The sequence below is a fragment of the Rhopilema esculentum genome, chromosome 15, assembly GCF_057945365.1.
Source record: "Rhopilema esculentum isolate cy_ngs chromosome 15, ASM5794536v1, whole genome shotgun sequence".
NCBI classification, from domain to species: Eukaryota; Metazoa; Cnidaria; class Scyphozoa; order Rhizostomeae; family Rhizostomatidae; genus Rhopilema; species Rhopilema esculentum.
This window is the reverse complement of record NC_142829.1, coordinates 260,060-280,663: the sequence shown is the minus strand read 5'-3', so window position 1 is coordinate 280,663 and position 20,604 is coordinate 260,060. Positions and strand designations below refer to the sequence as shown.

Below are 20,604 nucleotides of genomic sequence, written 5' to 3'. Positions count from 1 at the left end.
AGATATCTTTGTTGCTTTCTTGCAGCTGTTGTGTGGCTTCATCTGACTTTGTCAACATTTTTTCAAAAATTAAAGACCATATAGTGTCTTGAGTGAGGGGCTGAGACCCGCGATATAGAGAAATCCAAGAAAATTACCTTTTTTAAATTTGTGATCTATCCCTGTCTCATGCTAACTCATATTACTTTAAATATCAGTAAACTTCGGCCAGATCACATTTAGTTGTTTGATCCCTCTCAGAAGATCATTATTGGCCTTGAATTAAACGAAAAGTGAAACTTTTAGAGCTGTTTTCTAATGAGGGTGTTTTGGGTACTTGGTTAGCAATGTTTACGACAGTTTATCGCAGAAATTTTGGTATTTTCATTCAACGAGGAGATGAAATGCTGTTTTGAACATGTTGCTGTAATATTTGTTCCCTAAACAACGTCGCAATTGGCTGGAAGAGATGGAGTTAAAGGGTACTGACATGATTTATCGATTGTATTCTGTTGCAACATGTTACGTAATGGTATCCGAAATTAGGCCTTTTGCAGGACTAAAAACGTGCGACCAAAGCTTTTGAGAAATACTTTAATAACAGCCAGAAAAATTAACAGTTTTGGGCAACCAAGCAAAAAGTACTTCCAAGTTCGCCTCAATGAAATCTTACAGGTTTGTGCAAAGAAAAACCTTTTTTGTTGCAAGTATATTACAGGTACTCCTATCATCATTATTCAGTTTTCATGCTTTCACGGTGGTCGATATTGTTTAAAAATAAAAAGAAACAAAGGATATATTTGCATTTTTCATTTTCATATCTATACCTAGATAAATTTCCCATCATTGCTACTAAAATTTCGCAGCGATGCAGCCATTTTGTGGGGGGTGGTGCAATACTTCTGGTCACCTTCGCCTCAAAGCAAATATACTGAGTAGTTAATCCTTTGCTCAAAGAACCACATAGAAAATTGGTGGAGGTGGAACATAACGAGATTGCTGGTTGAGATTTTCGATTGAAATTTTATCCAATTGTAAAGATAAACTTAAATTTAATAAATTGTAAAAAAGTAAACTTTTTAGAGAAGTAACATTTGCTTTATTTTATATTTTGTCGAATGACTTCGAGAATCTGGGCAGCCGCCATTTGCATTGGAACTCACTGAAATAATTTTCCAACGAAATAACTCTGGTTACAGGAGGAAAACTCAACAAAATTTTAAAAGAACTTATTTTTGGTCTAAGAAGATTTCATTTCTTATATTTTTTTAATGAAAACCAATTACATAAAGGCTTTGACTTTGACGGGGTTATTAAAAGACCATGATGTTATTTTTTTGGAAATTTCTGTCACAATTGCAACATAACTAGGTTTAATGTCTTATTTGAAAATAAATGGTCTTTGCAAAGAATCGTTACTTGTTTCTGTATTTTCCTGGGGGCTTTCCATAAAGTTATTGGACAAAATATTCAGCTTTGATTGACTTCACACATAACACCAGGTTGCCGACGCCATTAGGCCCAACCAATAGTCTGCCTGCCCTGGCCTACCATTCTTTGAATTTTAGTCGGCCTTGTTAACTTATTGTCCTTGTAAATAACATGCGTTGTAAACTTGCTGCAACCAAACTTTTTTGCAGTTTCAGCAAGCAAACGAAACGCTAGACCCAAAATTTTTATTGCTTCTTATTCTCTTTCTGGTCGTTTTGTGTTTTCGGCATTGAAACTAAAACATTGACATTTTCCATTTCGCCTTGACATTTTGTGACCTTTCTATCATAGAAGAGTAGGAAATAAATTGAATTTGCTAGGATTTGCATTTTTGCTGACGCCATTTCTAGAAACCCGTCAAAACAGCAAGATTTGTCCAATCAATGTTAGAATGCTAGTTTTGGAGACGCCATTTTGTTATTCATCGTCCTAATACTTTGTAACGTAAGTGTACATCACAGTATTCTTAAAGGTCTTGTTGATTCTTAATTTAGGATGGATCCGGCATTTTATTCTGTCATATTTTGTCTTTCCCTTCCATACCCTAGGCATCCAAGGTAGGACTGGTGCATCGGCTCCAAGGTGGGGAAAAGTGATATTTTCTTGTTCATTCCCTTCCCAGAACTTAAAACTGCTTGCACTTGAGTTAATCAGGCTATATCCAAAGTTTAGGGTTTTTATTTGGGTTAGGTGGAGCAACTTGTGCTATACCTGTGATGAGGGAATGTAGCCTCATTGCCTGATTTGATGGGGGATGCGGCAATGCTGTTTCTGAGGGAGCTATTTTTTATCAAATTGAAAACATTCCTTTTTGCTGTTTTTCTCCCGAGTAGAAAATTAGCACGGAGTTAAGATAAAGTTCAAACTTTAAAAAATTTGGGTGGTTTTCAATTGCGGGGGAGGGGGGCGGGGAGGTGGGGCTCAAATAAAGAGTGAAAGTATTGCATAAAATGAAAATACACGAATTATTTTTCAACCATTCCCGTTAAAATTTTGAAAGGGGGGGGGGGTTTAAATAAGGATTTTTACTATTGTTTATTACTATTATCGCTTTATTTATATGTGGCAATCTATTAAAATAGTTAGAGGTTTAGTATACAAAATTTACAAATAGCTAATAAAAGCCAAACTAACAACGCAAGTAAAAATTAATGGCAACAAATTATTATTAAGTATAAATCTAAACGATAGAAATAGCAATGATGGGATAAAAGGTCGGCATAGACGGCATTGGCAATCAGAAGGATTCCGATTTCTGACTTGGAATTCATTTAGGGAAGTAGAATTTATTGTATAAGCAGGTAGTGTCTGCCATAACTGCGGTTCTCTGACACGTATAGTTTCCATTTCATATGAAACCGTTTTTACATTCTGTTGTAAGAATTCTGAAACAAGAATTTCTGAGAAATAAGATCTCAGAAATAAGAATTTCTGAGACAACACTGGTTATTACGCTTCTAGCATTCAAGGTTTAGGCCATTCTTAGTTTTAAGCATTTCAGTCAACGTCACGTGTTTGACATATATAGTTGTAGAATCATCTTTCTCTAACAGTGATTCAAGGCTCGAGTCGTGGTCTCTGTATGTAATTCTTAGTGCACGCTCATGAAGTTTATTGATCTTATTGTTAATAGAGTTCTCAAGTGTGATGTCACAAAAAACTGTTTTTAGAATTTTCGAATTTTGACAACATAACATAAAAGAACACCACAAAATACTATTTATGCAAAATCGGTTAATATCGGAATCAGATGAGCTATGGCCAATAGAAGGTTTGGAGTTTGCTAACGGATTACTGTTATTTTGGATCAGTTCATGAAGTTATGAACTGAGACAAAATTACGGAGGTTTGTTGAGGCAAGAGCTTGTGCTCCTCTGGACATATCTCAGCCAATTCATAATACTTTTAACTGATTTTGCAGGTTTAGAGGTATTTCATGATGGTCTTTTAGGTTATGGGAAAAAATTTCAAAAGTTCCAAAAAATAGAGTTTTGTGACGTCATCACGTGACAACTCTATTGCTATGAAAACATTCACATTAATTGGCAATATTGAAATTGGCTATTTGTAAAGGCTCTCATTAATAATCTCAGTTTATGTTGGTTCATGAAGTAATTGATGCGCGAAAGTACCAAGTGCGTATAGTTTATTGCTAATTCTTTGACATAGTTTGCCAATAAGTTCTTCAAATGTGAGACCATTATCAATTATAGCACCAAATAATTTTTCCTGATTACTTTCCTGTAAAGTGGTACCCCCAATTTTGATTGAAAATGTATTTATATGACTGGTACCTAAAGATATCAGATGACATTTGTCTTCATTAAGTTTCATATAGTTGTCACGGAACCATTTGCTCGCTAGAACTGAATCGTTTTCTGGTCTGGAAATCACCTCGTTCGTGTCCCTGTCACAAGTAAACAGTGTTGTATCATTCGAATAGTTGCAGATGTCAGTTTTCTCAATTAACAAGAAGAGGTCATTTATGAATATTTTGAAAAAGAACGGTCCAAGAACAGATCCCTGTGGGACACCTGAGGGTAGCTTTCTTCAAGAGCTAAAAGAACTATTTATATTTACTCTTTGTTTTCTGTCATGTAAATATTCGTAAACAAATGTTAATGCATCGTGACCAAGACCGTCTGCTTCCAAATTGCCATTGCGAGATGAGGATGGAAGATAGGATGAAATGTTCATATGAACGCGATCAAATTTTGTCCCACTTGTCAGCACATAGGCTGGAAGGTCAGATGATTCTCTCCACATACAGCTGGAAGGTGGGATAGAATCTGCATGTAAACATTTAATGATTTCACCCACATGCCAGATTATGGGCTGAAAGGTGGGATAAATTTGCTCATATCAGCAGGCCCTAGGAGCCTGTTGCGTGCTGAATTCTTTTTGAAACGGCAAAGTAGCGGAGACAATTGATTTTTTATATGTATTCAATCAATTGTTTTTCACAGACTCTCTCGAACACTTTTGATATCGTGGGTAAAATGCCAATACGAGCATTTTACCGTATCGTGGCCTGTTATTGTCTTTTTTAGTTGTCTCGTTCTTTTTTTTACAAAATGACTATCGAATTAGTGATTTGTTGTTGTTTATTTAGCCATCACTGATTTGTGTGTTTGGTGTTTGTTGTTGTTTATTCTCGTCGCGTTGCGGTGTTCCTTATACACTACTATTTTACCGTTTTTTCGCCGCAAGATTTCCTCCGGAGTCCGTCGAGCAGCCTGCTATCGTGGCCTCTCCTTTATTCACACACTATCTTTTTACTCTGGCGAGATTTTTCTGAGAGTACTGGTTTTTATCGTTTTCCAGAATTTCTTATTGTCAGTAATAAAATTAATGTTCAGATTATAATAGTATTCCTTTTTGGCAGATTTGAACAGTTTTACGCAGAGATTTATCTGTTTACGATAGCAATTTTGATTTTCAGAGGTTCTAGATAAACTGTAACGGTTGCGTAGCCTTGAGCGCCACATTATTGCCTTACGTAGACTCTTAGTCATGAAAGGTGCATTATTTACTCTTACGAATTTCTTCTTCGTAGGGGCATGTCTGTCCAAACTTTCGTTGAAAACGTCTTGAAATTGAAGATAATTAGGAATTACTGTTACACTTTCTTATATTTTATTGATCTGTAGGCGAATATCTTGCTAAGTTTTTATGGTTCCTATAACTCATAATCGAGGAACCTTCCTTTTGACATTTGGATTGTAAAACAGAGACGATAATTTTGTGGAAATCTGAAAGCCCAGTTTCTATCGTTGTTGTTGTTTGTATATATTTGTCCCTATTTGTTAGAATCAAATCGATGCATTTCGGATTATCAGATTCGAAGCAGGTTGGGCTCTTGACTAAAGCTTTTAAACTTTAAATATCGATCTTAACTGTGGACTTCGAGTTTATTTCTAATTGAATTTATGTTTACATATCCAATGATTAGCCGATTTAAGTTTCTAATACGTAATAGTTTCAAGGCCGATTTAGCATCTATATTACTATCAACATCAGTATTTTTGAATCGGTATCGATATTATATAGCTATCAACATCAGTATTGTTTGTGAGCTTGGCTATTGCTGTTATTTCATTCGATCATTGCTGCCCGGATCATTATCGCTGCCAAGGAGCAGGGGGTTTCAAAAGCCACAATGAATCAAAATTTTCAACCATGAGGTGGGTCCCTCTCTATTTCAAGAGAAAGCGTGCAAATTTGATGACGAGACAACACAGAAAATTCCTGCATACAATATGTTCTCACTCGTATCTGTCAGCAAGGCGGACTACGTGACCAGTGTGTATCTGGCATCTGGGTGGTATCTTAAAGAGTTCTTAAGTGATGACGTCACAAATCTTTATTAGAAATTTTGAACCTTGATCCCAAAGCCTGAAACAGCATCTTGAAATACATCTAGATATCCGTTAGCAAAATTCAAATCTTTTATTGGCTATATCTCACCCTTTACTTGACACATTGAACTGATTTTGATCAAAGAGGCAGGTACAAAATTATGCAAAATTTATTACCTTCTAATGCTGAAACCTATTGACGACATTGATTTCTATCATTTATAGAGTTACAGAAATTGCTATCCCCTTCGTTACAGGAGATTCACTACAAAAATGAAAAGTTAGAACCAAAGCAGAGCCCCTACTAATTGAAGGTTGGTGAGGAATGGATCAACAACGATTTAGATAAAGTCGTGAAACTCTCTCAGTCAAAACTACTGAAATCCTTCTGCGGGATGGATTTTGCGGATTCTATCAAGTTAAAGTTTACTTTTATATTGGACCTTTAATTGGCTTCTATAAGCCACGGAAATTCCACGATCTCCTCTTTTTCGTTGTTGGTCTACATTAATAAGCGCTGTTTATTGACAAAATGGATATTCCCACAGAAAAATTTGGTTTCAAAGTAAAAGGGCTGGTACATTAAATTGCGGTTTTACGGATGTTATGTATGGACATTGTCGAAAATCACTCAAAATTATCGAACCTTTAAGTAAAAGTTTAAACTGCAAACAGTAAAAGATAAAAGTCAGTAGACTGGTTCTGTTCCTAGAGGAACTTAAGTCGAGCGGAAAAAACTGTCTAGCTTGAGATTTCATAAACAAAAATGATATGTAAAAGAAAGAAACGACCAAACAACGCATGCAAACTTTGTTGTGAAGGTGATTCTCAGCTCCATGAATGCAAAGAAAGAGAAAAGACGAGAGGATTACGAACAGATCTTGCTGTGGTAAAAAAACCGACAAAGTATCTTCCCAGAGTTCCAGATAGCGACGATAACAAAATGTCAGGTGAAAGCAACACCAATGCCGACAGCAGAAGAAACTCAAAAGGTGGGGTACGAGATGAAAATTATAAAGAGGGCGCCATCAGTAGGATTCACGGAGCCATGGCCTTTCCTGGTTCAGGAAATCGAAGGTTGAACAGGCAAGAACCTAGCGGTCAGAATTCAAAAACTTATTTTATAGCAAAGGAAGGGGGAGCACTGTTGCAGAACAGCCAGCAAAACAGCCAGCAAAACAGCCAGCAAAGCAGAAGGAGCTTTGACAAAATACCCAATCGGTGTATTTCCATCACAAAGCTACAAAATGAACAACACGGTATTGAATTTCATCGTCAGCGACATGAAAAAGCACACGAGCTAGCAACAGAATATCCAACGATCAGTTGTCTTTCACAGTTGAGTGCCAAGAAGCAAAGAAACACCATGGCATCTGCGGAGGTCCTGGTGCGCAGAGCCAGAGAAACAAAAAGGGGACAGCGTGGCATAAACAACCAAAATATAAGTACATATGACTATCGTTCAAAAGTAGAAGCATTCCTTGAAAGTAGTCAGCCAGGTGCGCCTCCACAAAGCTTAAGAATCACGAGAAACTTAATCGATGAAATGTTAAACATTAGGCCACTCCATGCAAAACGCACAGTAAAGGACAGCAATATAGCGAGAAAATCTCTAAGTACGGGCAATATTTATTTGCAGCCTTTCATAAACAGTTGTACAATGCGATCTTATTACAATGGGGAAGCACCAAGATATAGATACCTTAGGCTTCCACCAACACCAGAGCTGACAGTAGAAGAGATATTCGGAAAAAAAAACGAACAATAAATGGGAAATGCAGATAAAAGAGTAGAAAATGAAGAGGAAGTCAAATGATAAACAGCGCTTTTACAATGCATAAAGTAAGAGCCCGTTTATATGGGATCGGATTCATAGATAGATCCGCTTTACTTCCAATAACAAACAATCGCTATTGTCTAAATGATAATGTATTCTTACATGTGAAGTTCTGTGCATGATGTGAAGTTATGACAATCTTTCAAAATTGGCGTAAAATCCATATATGAAATATTTCGTGCTACTATTCTTTCTAGGAGACTGAACGACGGCATCAAAAGTGAAACTGTTAAATCATGAAACCGTTGGATCATTAAACCGTTGAATCATGAAATCGTTGAATCATGAAACGGTTGAATCATGAAACCATTGAATCATGAAATCATTGAAACATGAAACTGTTGAATCATGAAACCGTTGAAACATGAAACTGTTGAATCATGAAATCATTGAAACATGAAACTGTTGAATCATGAAACCGTTGAAACATGAAACCATTAAACGTCTAAACGTAAGCATAGTAAAAGCAAAGTATTTTTCATTTTTGATACCAATCTACAGAACAGGGAATGACTTCGCCTCATTTTGTGCAGTCAGAACAGAAATGTATCTGATGACTGTTTACACCGGCTACGTTAACACTAAAACAAATATTGATAACATAGAAGAATGACAATAAACAGGAAAAGGGCAATAAACGGTTTATCGATTACTAGCGCGGTAATGAAATGAGAGAAAATTTCACATGCTGAAAACCCCCGACCCAACGCCAAACCTTTCCTATTTTAAACCCTCTAATTTCACACTTAAACAAAGTTACTTTAGATAAAGTTTACTTTCGCATTACTGATGATGTTTTCTTCACGGTGTTCCCTTTAATTGGAAATATATTTTCGCCACATAGGTCCAGAACATTGAAAAATGTTTTAAGGCTGAAATGCATAATGCCAAGAAGATCCCTTAGCTGATTTGAGAAATTGTTTCATTGAAGACGTGCTCTTCCCTCAAAGCGTGACTCAATTCTTCAAGTGTCCTATTCTATACAAATGAATGTGTACAAGAAACCGTTCTATTTCGATGATTTTTTCATAAATTATTCTTACTCATAATGAGATGACTACCTTATGACCAGCATCTTCGCATATTGGCACATTTATTTTTAGAAAGGAAATTTACAATACGATTCTTACCAATAAAACTATGAAATCTAAATTCATTAAATTAATTAATAAACGTGTGATTATTAAAGCTGCAACAGCTCGGTATCTGATTCTTCACTATCATTATCTTTATATAAGTGTTCAGAAGAGATCTCTGTCTCTTCAATAAGCAAACCTTCTCTTTGCTCAATGTCACTGTCCTCTGAATGAGCTTGGACCTAGAAATGAATCATGGTGCTTAATCAAATGTAAATTGAAAAACATTCATACACAGTTTCACATTCTCATCACGAATACTGACACAAATGTGCCATATGAGTCATAAAATGGAAATCTACCTTTCTGTACTTGTAGCCAGGAGTTAGAGTGTCTTTACAGCATATGTACTTCTTAGCATTGTACCGAAGACATGACGCTGCATTGGCTCTATGGAGCATAAGACGGGACAAGGCAGGTTAGCAGAGTGAATAGTAGGTGAGAAACTACAAAAAATAGTATTTCTTCAAAAAAAGTAAAGAGTTGTTTCTCTTATAGAAACAGGAAAGAAAGGTCCGCAAAGTACGTTTGTAACATTATCTTTTAAACGCCTAGACGCAAGAACGGCAAAATTTCCTTAATTCGAAAAAATTGATAAAGATCATGTGGACAAGCTCACTAAAATACAATGTTTCGAAACTAGTGAGCCTAATGTTCAAAATAATGAGGGGACACTTTGCAAACTGTGTAATTCTTACTTAGATCACAGTGCGATTTATGTTTAGGTAAACATAAAAACCACATGAGACTGGAAAGGAGAAAGTTTTAATGACAAGGATTTTGACAAAATTTAGTCCAAAAGGGTTATCCTCACCTTTTTTCAGGATTTCTTCGCAAATATACCAAAAGGAAAACCAACAGCACGCACGAAACAACGATAATTGATATAACTGCTAGGTGATTTCTGGGACCAGATTTCTGACTGGTAGTTGGAACAATCGCTGGAACTTGTTTCCTGGAACAAACGCACAAGTTAAGAGGATGCATGCTTGTTTAAGTCTGAATCGCTAATTAAATGCTATTCAATTTGAATAAAAGTTTAAAATGGTATAATACAACATTTTGTCTTGCCTAGGCGATTATCGACGTTTTTTTGGTTAAGATCACCGTTCTTCCAAGGAAAGTTTTCTCAATTTAAAATAAATTCTTATAATGACATCATGTAAATTTAATCCAGAAAACAAGTTCGGGTCAGACCTACCTTTCGTTGCAAATTAGTTTTGACGTCAAAGAAGACAAATACAAACATCGTCTTTTATCAAAGTTGACAATTTTCAGCATTGTATCATCACCACATTTGATCACAATTCGAAACTTCAAATTAGGGCAAGGCCCTCCTCCACCAGAAAAGTCAATTATGATATTTGTAGAGTTGGCTGTGGACAAAATGCATCAGAACATATCATTAAAATAATTAGACACAATGTGCGTATAGGACGAATGACCACAAAATACTATCACAAACATTAACACTTATTCGTAGACCTTAGAGTTTAGGGAAGTTGGCCTTGAAATTTGACAAGATGAATTCTATCGAATATTAGACAGATGAAATCAGTCGGATGCCTTTAGAAACTTTACATTTACGGTGTAGCTCAAATATAAACCTACTTAATAGGACGTTCAGAAAAAGGAACAGAAGTTTCAAACATATCCAGCAAACAATCTACTTTCAATTATTATGCTGAAAACAATACCCGCTTGAACCAAAATAGTAGGGCTACTTACACGAAAGAGCTTGTGTGGAAGCAAGCGCCAAAACATCCACAGCATCTGCTGTTTTGGATACTCTGCAAACTGCAGCAGTGTGCGGGCATCCACTAGTTTCACTCTTAATGCCTCCAAATATATTGACTATGTATTGGTATCTAAATTGAAAATGATGGATTGTTTCAAATGTCACTTTTATGCACCGAAATATCATCTGAACAACAAAAATTGTTGGTAAGATATTAAACAACCATGTGACCGAATGCGATACATAGTTTCTGGAAAATGACTCTTTTGCTCTAGAATAATGTCAGTAATGTTACCTCTTATCCTCAGTTAAAAAGTTGTGTCCTCTGTCTGCAATTTTCTTTGTATCAAAATCTTTGCCCATGAATTTGACTATAGTGCGTACATTGGCAGGCAGGCAAGCCAGACTCGTTTGCCAATGAAAGGAAAAAAATCGCATCGAAGTCGTTTGAACGTCAGTTATCAGAATGGGGTGTCCTTTGTCTATCACTTCGTTGCATGTGAATGTTACTTGGGTCGTTGGAGTCTTTTCGCCTGAGGAAGATAGTCTAATTCTTTATCAAACATGATGGGAGAAAACCTAAAAAGAAGATGCTCTCTACGTTGTGGAAACCCTCAAGCTGTCACCATATTCTCAAAGATGTAGAGGTAGACACGCAGCACTTGGAGAGGAAGCTATGAAATTTAAGATGGATTTATGTAGCAAATATGTTTTGCAGCCAGCAACAACATGAAGGAGGATTTGTGGAAAAAAACAGAAAAAGCGGTCGGAAGTCTGGTTCAGTTTTTGCTTATTCAAGCTGTCAAATAGTATGCAGCATGTTACTTTCCACTATTGACAAAAATATTGTCGAATTATGAAAACCGTTGGTTAAAAAGGTGTAATAATAGCGATCTTTGAGAAGTTAGGATATTTTCCAGACGATCTTTACATTCTTGCTGGAGAGGCTATAATGCTTCTTTTGTGTTCTTATATGTAGCATACTGTATATTAACAGTACTGCTGGAATTTCTCATATAAAGAGCGAATTTTATTGTTGGGTGAATGTGTGGTGAATTTTAATGCGTTGTGTAAAACATCAGTTTCATCATCATCTCCTTCACCAAGTTCACCATGGTCATCGTCATAATCACCATGTTCAGTCTCAGTCATTGTCATTATGAAAGAATCTCCACTGGCGTTTCTAAACTCTGCAATTTTTAAGGGGTGGAATGACACAGCAAGCTGGTGCAGAGGGGCGCTCTTTGCTCTATTGAGGTCAACTAGCTCCTGTATTGTAAAATCTATCTATGTCAGATGTCTCATATACCTGTACGATTACCTTAGTAACAAAACCGATGAGATAATCAAAGGATTTGATTTGACAGCCATAACTGAAATAGATGCGACAGTCACAGACCTTGATGCTGATCTTGATAATATCGATGACTAATTGCAAAAAGATTCAACAGTCGACTTTCTGTTTATCTTGTCTAAACTTTGTATCTTTTTTCTAGCAAGCCCAATATTTTCCAGACATTAGAACTAAGAGAAAATTTTTCCTTCTAAAATCTATCCAATAATAAAACGAATCTATCGCAAGAAATGCTCAACGTTGGTAGAAAATTTCAAAATGTAACAAAAATTTTCCTTTAACTGACAGCTGTTGAAGGTGTTCTTGAAGACTCCTTGTAATATTAAAGAAAACAAGAATCCAGAATGAAAACTTATTGCGCCCATATATATTGGTAAAACTGTTTTGTTCTAAAGGTTTCTGGCAAGATCTTTGATTGGTCTAATCAGAACAATGAAATTACCGAAAATGCTCTAGCTAGAGAGTTCTAGTTCAATCTGGTTTGAGTGCGATTTTAACAGAAACCACACGTGGTCTCAAAGAAATAGAAGCAATTTCTTTTGAGCGAGAATTGACAACTTAGTTTCAATAACTTGTCGCATTAATAGCATACTAAGTAATATATAGCAAAAAGTCAAAAAACTGAATTTTTCTCTCTCAATTATCTTAATAAATTAAAGAATATGTCAAGAAAGGTATGGTATCATACAATATGAAAAACTGGTATATTTATGGAATTAAATGTTTGCTTGAAACCGAGTACTGAAAGGAAAAATCAATGCCACTTCCGATATAACCCTATCGTTGAAAGCAAGTCAATCGTGGGTTTTTTGAGTGTTTCATTACACAATATGTTTGAGCACGTGTTCCCGGAGGTAAAATCATAGAAAACGTTTTATAATTTATTTAAGATAATAAGTCTTTACAAACCCTTTTTATCTTGCATATACGTCAGAAGTAATACTTTCAGCGTTTCATCATAACGAAGTTGCTGATATTTAACCGATCCTAAAGACTGATGGACAGTGACGCCATTTGCTGTTTCAAGTCTGCAAACAGCGGCCATACTGCAGTTATCATTATTCACGAAACTTTGACCGCACACATTGAGTAGGTAAGAAATTGATGGGAATTTGCTACTTCGGACCTGCAAAATAAAAGTTTGGTTTAAAAGCAACAAATAATAGACTGACATTTGATTGTAATGGCGCCCACAAACGAGACTGGATAGAGACTGGCTGGCCTAGACGGATTTTTTCCGTACAAAGATTACTTTGCTAACACGAAAAAACTGCATATCTACCAGTTGGGATGTTGGCTTTAGAAGCTTAAAAACTCTTAAAATGCTGTTTCTAAGAAGGACATTTGTGTAACCAAAAGAAGAAAGTCACCACCATTGAGTCACAGACCATACCTTATAAGATTCCAAATTTAGAGCTGCCAGTATGGTATAAGAAAAGGGAGTTCCAAAGGGCCAAAAAGTTGAAATGCACTTCCAGAAGCAATATAAACAGCCTTAAATACTACTCAGCAAATAAAAAATTGGTTTGATCCTTCAATGTAAATGGGCATGTGCTATCTGTATTAAATGTCTTTCTTCTGGAATTAAATGTAAAAGGTATGGAGTGGCACGGGAGCATTTGAGACAAGATGTGTTTCTTGTTATGAGATGAAGTGGCAGAAAGAGATCAGATATTGATACTCGTTGTTGATGGTCTCTATAATCTGTTATAAAATACGAGGCTTCAGAAAGCTTAAGAGAAGACTGCGATATGAATACCTTGTAACTCTCCTTTTTTGGCTTCCTCAAGGGGCTCAGATCGAATTTGTGGTTTAAAGCTTTATCAGTAACCGTGCAATTCGTTTCATTGATTTCTTCAACTTCATCGCAAACTTCCGAAGTCAGCCATCTAAACGTACATATACAATTATCACAGCCTTTGAAAACAGGATGGCCCTGAAAATAAATAATCATATTAATAGATACTTTAATTGAAGAGCAAGAAAAATGCGTATGCGAACCTTTCAATGCCTTTATTACAAAAACTGACAAAGAAAAAGACAAGAAGAAAAGACAAGAAGAAAAGACAAGAAGAGAAGAAATGTACGAAGACAAGACAAGACAAGACAAGACAAGACAAGACAAGACAAGACAAGACAAGACAAGACAAGACAAGACAAGACAAGACAAGACAAGACAAGACAAAACAAGACAAGACAAGACAAGACAAGACAAGACAAGACAAGACAAGACAAGACAAGATAAGACAAGACAAGACAAGACAAGACAAGACAAGAAAAGAAAAGACAAAACAAGACAATACAATACAAGACAAGAAAAGACGAGAAAAGACAAGACAAAACAAGACAAGAAAAGAAAGACATAACAAGACAAGACAAGACAAGACAAGACAAGACAAGACAAGACAAGACAAGACAAGACAAGACAAGACAAGACAAGACAAGACAAGACAAGACATAACAAGACAAGACAAGGCAAGACAAGACAAGACAAGACAAGACATAACAAGACAAGACAAGGCAAGACAAGACAAGACAAAACAAGACAAGACAAGACAAGACAAAACAAGACAAGAAAAGGAAGACAAGAAAAGACCAAAGGGCAAGACAAAAAGGCAAGACAAGAAAAGACAAGAAAAAACAAGAAAAAAACCCAAAGACAAGACAAGACAAGACAAGAAAAGACAAGAAAAGACAAGAAAAGACAAGAAAAGACAAGAAAAGACAAGAAAAGACAAGAAAAGACAAGAAAAGACAAGAAAAGACAAGAAAAGACAAGACAAGACAAGACAAGACAAGAAAAGAAAGACATAACAAGACAAGACAAGACAAGACAAGACAAGACAAGACAAGACAAGACAAGACAAGACAAGACAAGACAAGACAAGACAAGGCAAGGCAAGACAAGACAAAACAAGACAAGAAAAGGAAGACAAGAAAAGACCAAAAGACAAGACAAAACAAGACAACACAAAACAAGACAATACAAGACAAGATAAGACAAGATAAGACAAGAAAGAACAAGACAATACAATACAAGACAAGAAAAGACAAGACAAGAAAAGAAAGACATAACAAGACAAGACAAGACAAGACAAGACAAGACAAGACAAGACAAGACAAGACAAGACAAGACAAGACAAGACAAGACAAGACAAGACAAGACAAGACAAGACAAGAGAAGACAAGACAAGACAAGACAAGACAAGACAAGGCAAGACAAGACAAAACAAGACAAGAAAAGGAAGACAAGAAAAGACCAAAAGACAAGACAAAACAAGACAACACAAAACAAGACAAGACAAGACAAGACAAGACAAGACAAGACAAGACAAGACAAGACAAGACAAGACAAGACAAGAGAAGACAAGACAAGACAAGACAAGACAAGACAAGGCAAGACAAGACAAAACAAGACAAGAAAAGGAAGACAAGAAAAGACCAAAAGACAAGACAAAACAAGACAACACAAAACAAGACAATACAAGACAAGACAAGATAAGACAAGATAAGACAAGAAAGAACAAGACAATACAATACAAGACAAGACAAGACAAGACAAGACAAGACAAGACAAGACAAGACAAGACAAGACAAGACAAGACAAGACAAGAAAAGACAAAACAAGACAATACAATACAAGACAAGACAAGACCAAAAGACAAGACAAAACAAGACAAGACAAGACAAGACAAGACAAGAAAGACAAGACAAAACAAGACAATACAAGACAAGACAAGAAAAGAAAAGACAAAACAAGACAATACAATACAAGACAAGAAAAGGCAAAACAAGACAATACAATACAAGACAATACAAGACAAGAAAAGACAAGAAAAGACCAAAAGATAAGACAAAACAAGACAAGACAAGACAAGAAAGACAAGAAAAGACAAGACAAAACAAGACAATACAAGGCAAGAAAAGACAAAACAAGACAATACAAGACAAGACAAGCTAAAACAACAAGATGCGATATACCTTTTCCCCATATTTGCAAATGAATTCTATTTGTGTACTCCATTTTTTTAACTTATCAATCGAGCAAAAGTCCCCGTTTTTGTAGTGTAACATGACTGTCTTCTCATCCGTAACTTGTGGTGGTGAATGGACCTCCCCAAGATTCTAAAAAAATACAAGACTCTTAAATAGAATACGGCGATAGAGCTGTTTCATTAAAAATATTCATACTTTCTAGCGACTTTCTTCAGTGACAAAAAATCACCAAAAACCTGATATCCGAAGAGACCCTGCAGCAAAGAAATCTGAAGACATCCAGAAAGTGAAACCTGAGAACAAATGGTGTGACGAAGCTCAAATAAAAAGTCTGCGACATCGAAAAGAAAGAAGAGGGAAATTACGGCTGTTTTTCTCAAACCGCTGTATTGCCCTTTCGGATATTTATAACAAAGTATTCAATGAGCAACAACGTCGATCAAATGGTATTTTGCTTTTTTTAATATCACATCTGTTTCTCATGATGAAGATAGAAATTTAGACAAAGATAGCATCGATTGTTCTGCCATATATTGAATTCTTTGCTGAAATGTTTTCTACGTTAGAAATCTCCATGTGACAGAAATAAAAAACTAGAACCAAAGAACTACGAGTATTCTAGAGTAACTGATGGAAGAAACCTGTTCCTTGTACATGTTAATGCTAATGCATATGGCTGTGCTAATGGCCAATGCCCTAGATGATCAAGATCAGATCAACTGTAACAAAACTTGCTCCAGTTAAAAGCGTCCGCCAGCTAGCAGCTTTGGCGTGATCAAGGGTTGCGGTTGTTTGCCTTCTTACTTAAACTGTGTTTCAAATGGATCTTTAGGCACGTTAGCAAGTAGAATAGAGTGAGTGACATTGGCAGCGTCTGGATTAAAACACTCTCCTATAGCAATATTTGCATTAACTATATACTACAAGAATAATATTCAGATATGCCATACCTGTAAAAAGCAACAAGTCCAAACAGAGACAGTGGCGTACAACAAATATTAGATGCACATGAAAATAAACACATACAAATTAATGTTGCTCATTAATGTTGAATACAAATCAGTAGCCCTGTCCAATATGTCACCAAAAAACCGTTGCTAAACGAATATACCTAACTACATTATATCAACAATAAAAATGCAACAGGACACCGGAAGAAAATGCAACTTGAAAAAATCCAAAACTTAGATTATACTAACTCGATCTTCCAGAAAGTCGTTGTTGAGGGGCTTGAATCCATTATCAAGGCACATCTAATGTCTTTATAGATGTGTTTTAAAGAGATGTAGTGAAGAAATTCTCTAATTTTAACTGGAATATCCTTCCTAGCTTTTATGCCCAAGTAATAAAATCTTTTTTTGGTGGATTCAAGGTTTAGCTTAGGAAATTGGAAGTCTCTATAATTCCTTGTATTACAGTTCGATATAGAACATCTTTGTTGGAACATATTCCATAAGCTTTCATTGGCATAGATTGTTTACAATCTTATATCCCATAACACAGTGATCAAACCAAATAAGATTCACAATGCTTAGCCATTTTTAGGAAATGAATCCTGAAACCTTGCGCGCTCTTTAATTAATAGGGATCTGTTTTGGAGACATTGAAGTGCTTGAAGTTCGGACAAAGAAATACTGTCCCATACTACGCTTCCGTAGCGCAGGCGACTCTCAAAGAGAGCGTTACTTACATCGCTTTACGTCGATTGAAGAAGAACGTCTTTAAGTTTTTTCAAAGATGATAAACCACCTGCTAACTTTCCTGTTAGTGATTCATATTGGTCCTTCCATTTCAACCCTTCATTGATGATGATACCCAAAGACTTGGTTATCTCCACACGCTCTATTTCAGAATCATTGAGTTTGAGCGAAGGGAAGTCATGACTAGATTTTGTTATCCTAACAGTTACATGGCATCACACTCTCTAAACGCCTAGAGCCAGTAAAACTCTGACTGATTATTACAAATATCCTTGATCGAGCAGCCCTGTGCTAATGGTCAGGTTAAACAATAAGGCTAAATGAACAAATGATGCAGTTTTGGGGTATGGCAACCTGCTACAATGCCTTCCAATTAACAGTCAAAGCCGACTGTTGGTTGTTGTGTTATCATGGCTGACACACGTTCTTTTGCTATCTGATATTTATCATAAAACTGATCGTCGTTCAATCGTTCAATCGAGACTTCGAAGAGAAATAACATCACAGAGCTACCATTTGGATACAAGGGCATCCTCAGAGGAAATTTGAATGTTGGATACAGGCACAACGATAGCGATTTGCATCGAATTCTGTGGTGCATTACACGAGTTGGCTTAAATCGTCGCCAGGTTGGCTTTGCAGCTTGGCATGGAGTTGGACTCGGCCTTGACAGAAAACAAAGTTTGTCACTTTTGGTGGCCTTGCTGATAATTGGAGGAGATGTTAGCCAAAATCCAGGCCCAAGACAGCGATGCCATTGACCATTGTGCAAAACTCATGTTAGAAAAAGTGACATACAGTGTGTTGGTTGTGATTAGTGGGTACACCCGAATGTGTTAACCTCAGAGAGCAAGAATACAACCGGTTAAATAAAAATGATGAGCAGCGGTATTGTCCAGCTTGTTACGAGGAAGCAGCCCAGGAAAACGAATTAGATGATATGTTTGCAAACCAGTGGACAGAGATGAACGTGCAGGGCCTAAGGGTTGGACAAATAAACTGTTGCAGCTTGATTGGAAGATTTGCAGATATAAACATGTTACTACAAAATTGCAATATAGATGTTTTGGGTATTTCTGAAACCCATCTCAATCAAAGAATTGAGGACAAAGAAATTGCAATAGAAGGATATGAGCTTCAAAGGTTTGATATAGAACATAAGAAGGGTGGAGGCTGTGTGGTATACTACAGAGAAGATCTAGATGTAGTTCCCAGACCTGATTTGAAGAACAATGAGATAGAGGCCATATGGGTTGAAGTAATCTGTAAATCACAAAGACTTCTCATTGGCACTGTTTACAGAGCCCCAGAAAACAATGAATTTTATGATATTTTTGATGAAGTAATCTCTAAAATTTGGCAAACACGCAGTAATTTATTGATAATGGTGACTTAAATTCAGACCTTCTACGCAAGAATGCACACACAGATTTAGGAACGCAGAGCAAAGACATCAGAGACCCTTATTGATCTAATTTTAACATCAAATGACTCAAAGATTGCAAAGGCAGGTGCCACAGAGTTGTCTATCTCCGATTACAAATTAGTCTACAGCATCATAAAATTACACAGAGCAAGGCAAGAGCCTCGGATCATAAGGGTAGAAATGTACAAAAACAAAGATACAGGAAAACTTAGAGAGACAACTGATAGTACTCCATGGTGGATAGGTGACTTATTTGAAGACGTAGATGATGCGTGGAGTACTTGGTAATTACTTTACAACGATGTCATAAATGAATTTGTCAAGACAAGAAAGGTTAAAGATAGAACCAACTCATTCCCCTTGGATTACAACAGAGGTGAGAAAAGCTTTGAATAGGCGCTACAGATTATTGTGCAAATGGCAAAGGACAAAGGCTCAACATGATCATGACAGTTATAAGAAAGCAAGAAATTTTGCAAAGAAATCCTTGAAATCAGCCGCGTCAAACTACTGGAAAGCAGAATTTCGGAAAACAGACAATTCAAAGGATTTTTGGAATACTGTAAAGAGAGTTGAGAGGAAAAGAACAAATAAGAAGATTGGTCCAATTGAAGACGATAATGGAGTGATTAAAACAGATGACACAATCAAAGCAGACTTGATTAAAGATTACTTCACTTCTGTCGGCAAAGATTTTGCTAAAAAATTACCAGCTACTCAGCAACCCAAGCATAGCTTTATTAGCAGAGTAACACCTACATTAGACATAATTGATATCGATGAAGAGCATTGCAAACCAATTGATGACCATGCACAAAAACAAAAACTTTACAGTGACAAACAATGGGGATACTCTGAAGGCAAATCAACAGAGACCCACCTTTTGCTTCTTATAGAGACATGGAAGCATATCATTGACAGAGGGGAAATTGTTGGTGCATTATTCATAGATTTTAGAAAAGCTTTTGATTCGATTGATCACCATATCTTACTTGAAAAGTTACAAGGATTTGGGATAAGTGGAAGCGCTTACGAAATCATAGAGTACTACCTGACTGATAGATCAATTCACAGGGATAAATAGGTCAAGATCACAGGCTGGCATCATTACGTATGTAGTACCACAAGGGTCTCTCCTTGGTCCCAAACTGTTTAAAATTGTGGTAAACGATCCTCCAGAAAGCATGAAAGACGGAGAAGTATACATAAATGCAGATGATACGACCGCAGACTGTGTGGGGAAAAAATTGAAGAAGTAGTAGATCATTTGAACACAATAACAAAAGAGCGCAATGGATGTTGTGTGAAAAACAAGCTAACCGTGAACACTGAAGCAGCCCGATTAATTTACAACATTCCTGCTGCAAGGGATCCCTTATCCTCAGATAACTGGATATATCTCAGCTACATATACAAGCGTCGTTTGTCACTAGTAATGCACCACATATACTACGAAAATGCACCTAAAAAGCTTACAGAAATGTTTCAAAGGCAGCACACACAGAGGACGCAATAAACACAATCTTATTATTCAAAGACCAAGAACCAAACACGGAAGAAATAGCCTTAGATATCGAGGGCCACTCACG

General features: G+C 36.4%; 2 protein-coding genes across 2 annotated transcripts in view; one reads left to right on the top strand and one right to left on the bottom strand.

The window, feature by feature from the left end:
- Positions 1 to 8,236: 8,236 nt before the first annotated feature.
- The window catches only part of LOC135685064 (cation-independent mannose-6-phosphate receptor), a 61,128-nt gene continuing 48,760 nt past the window's right edge, over positions 8,237 to 20,604 (bottom strand). The window contains exons 24-32 of the mRNA XM_065200813.2: positions 15,875 to 16,018; positions 13,653 to 13,829; positions 12,803 to 13,019; positions 10,835 to 11,072; positions 10,530 to 10,669; positions 10,003 to 10,177; positions 9,616 to 9,756; positions 9,104 to 9,191; positions 8,237 to 8,983 (exon numbers count right to left, since the gene is read on the bottom strand). Coding sequence (XP_065056885.2) covers positions 8,849 to 8,983; positions 9,104 to 9,191; positions 9,616 to 9,756; positions 10,003 to 10,177; positions 10,530 to 10,669; positions 10,835 to 11,072; positions 12,803 to 13,019; positions 13,653 to 13,829; positions 15,875 to 16,018 — 1,455 coding nt within the window. The 3' untranslated portion in view covers positions 8,237 to 8,848. The remainder of the gene's footprint in view (positions 8,984 to 9,103; positions 9,192 to 9,615; positions 9,757 to 10,002; positions 10,178 to 10,529; positions 10,670 to 10,834; positions 11,073 to 12,802; positions 13,020 to 13,652; positions 13,830 to 15,874; positions 16,019 to 20,604) is intronic.
- Positions 13,881 to 15,880, top strand: LOC148958412 (uncharacterized). Its single transcript, XM_089112727.1, has 2 exons — positions 13,881 to 13,884; positions 14,404 to 15,880. Exons 1-2 carry the CDS (start codon positions 13,881 to 13,883, stop codon positions 15,393 to 15,395), a joined length of 996 nt encoding a protein of 331 aa, XP_088968853.1. The 3' UTR covers positions 15,396 to 15,880.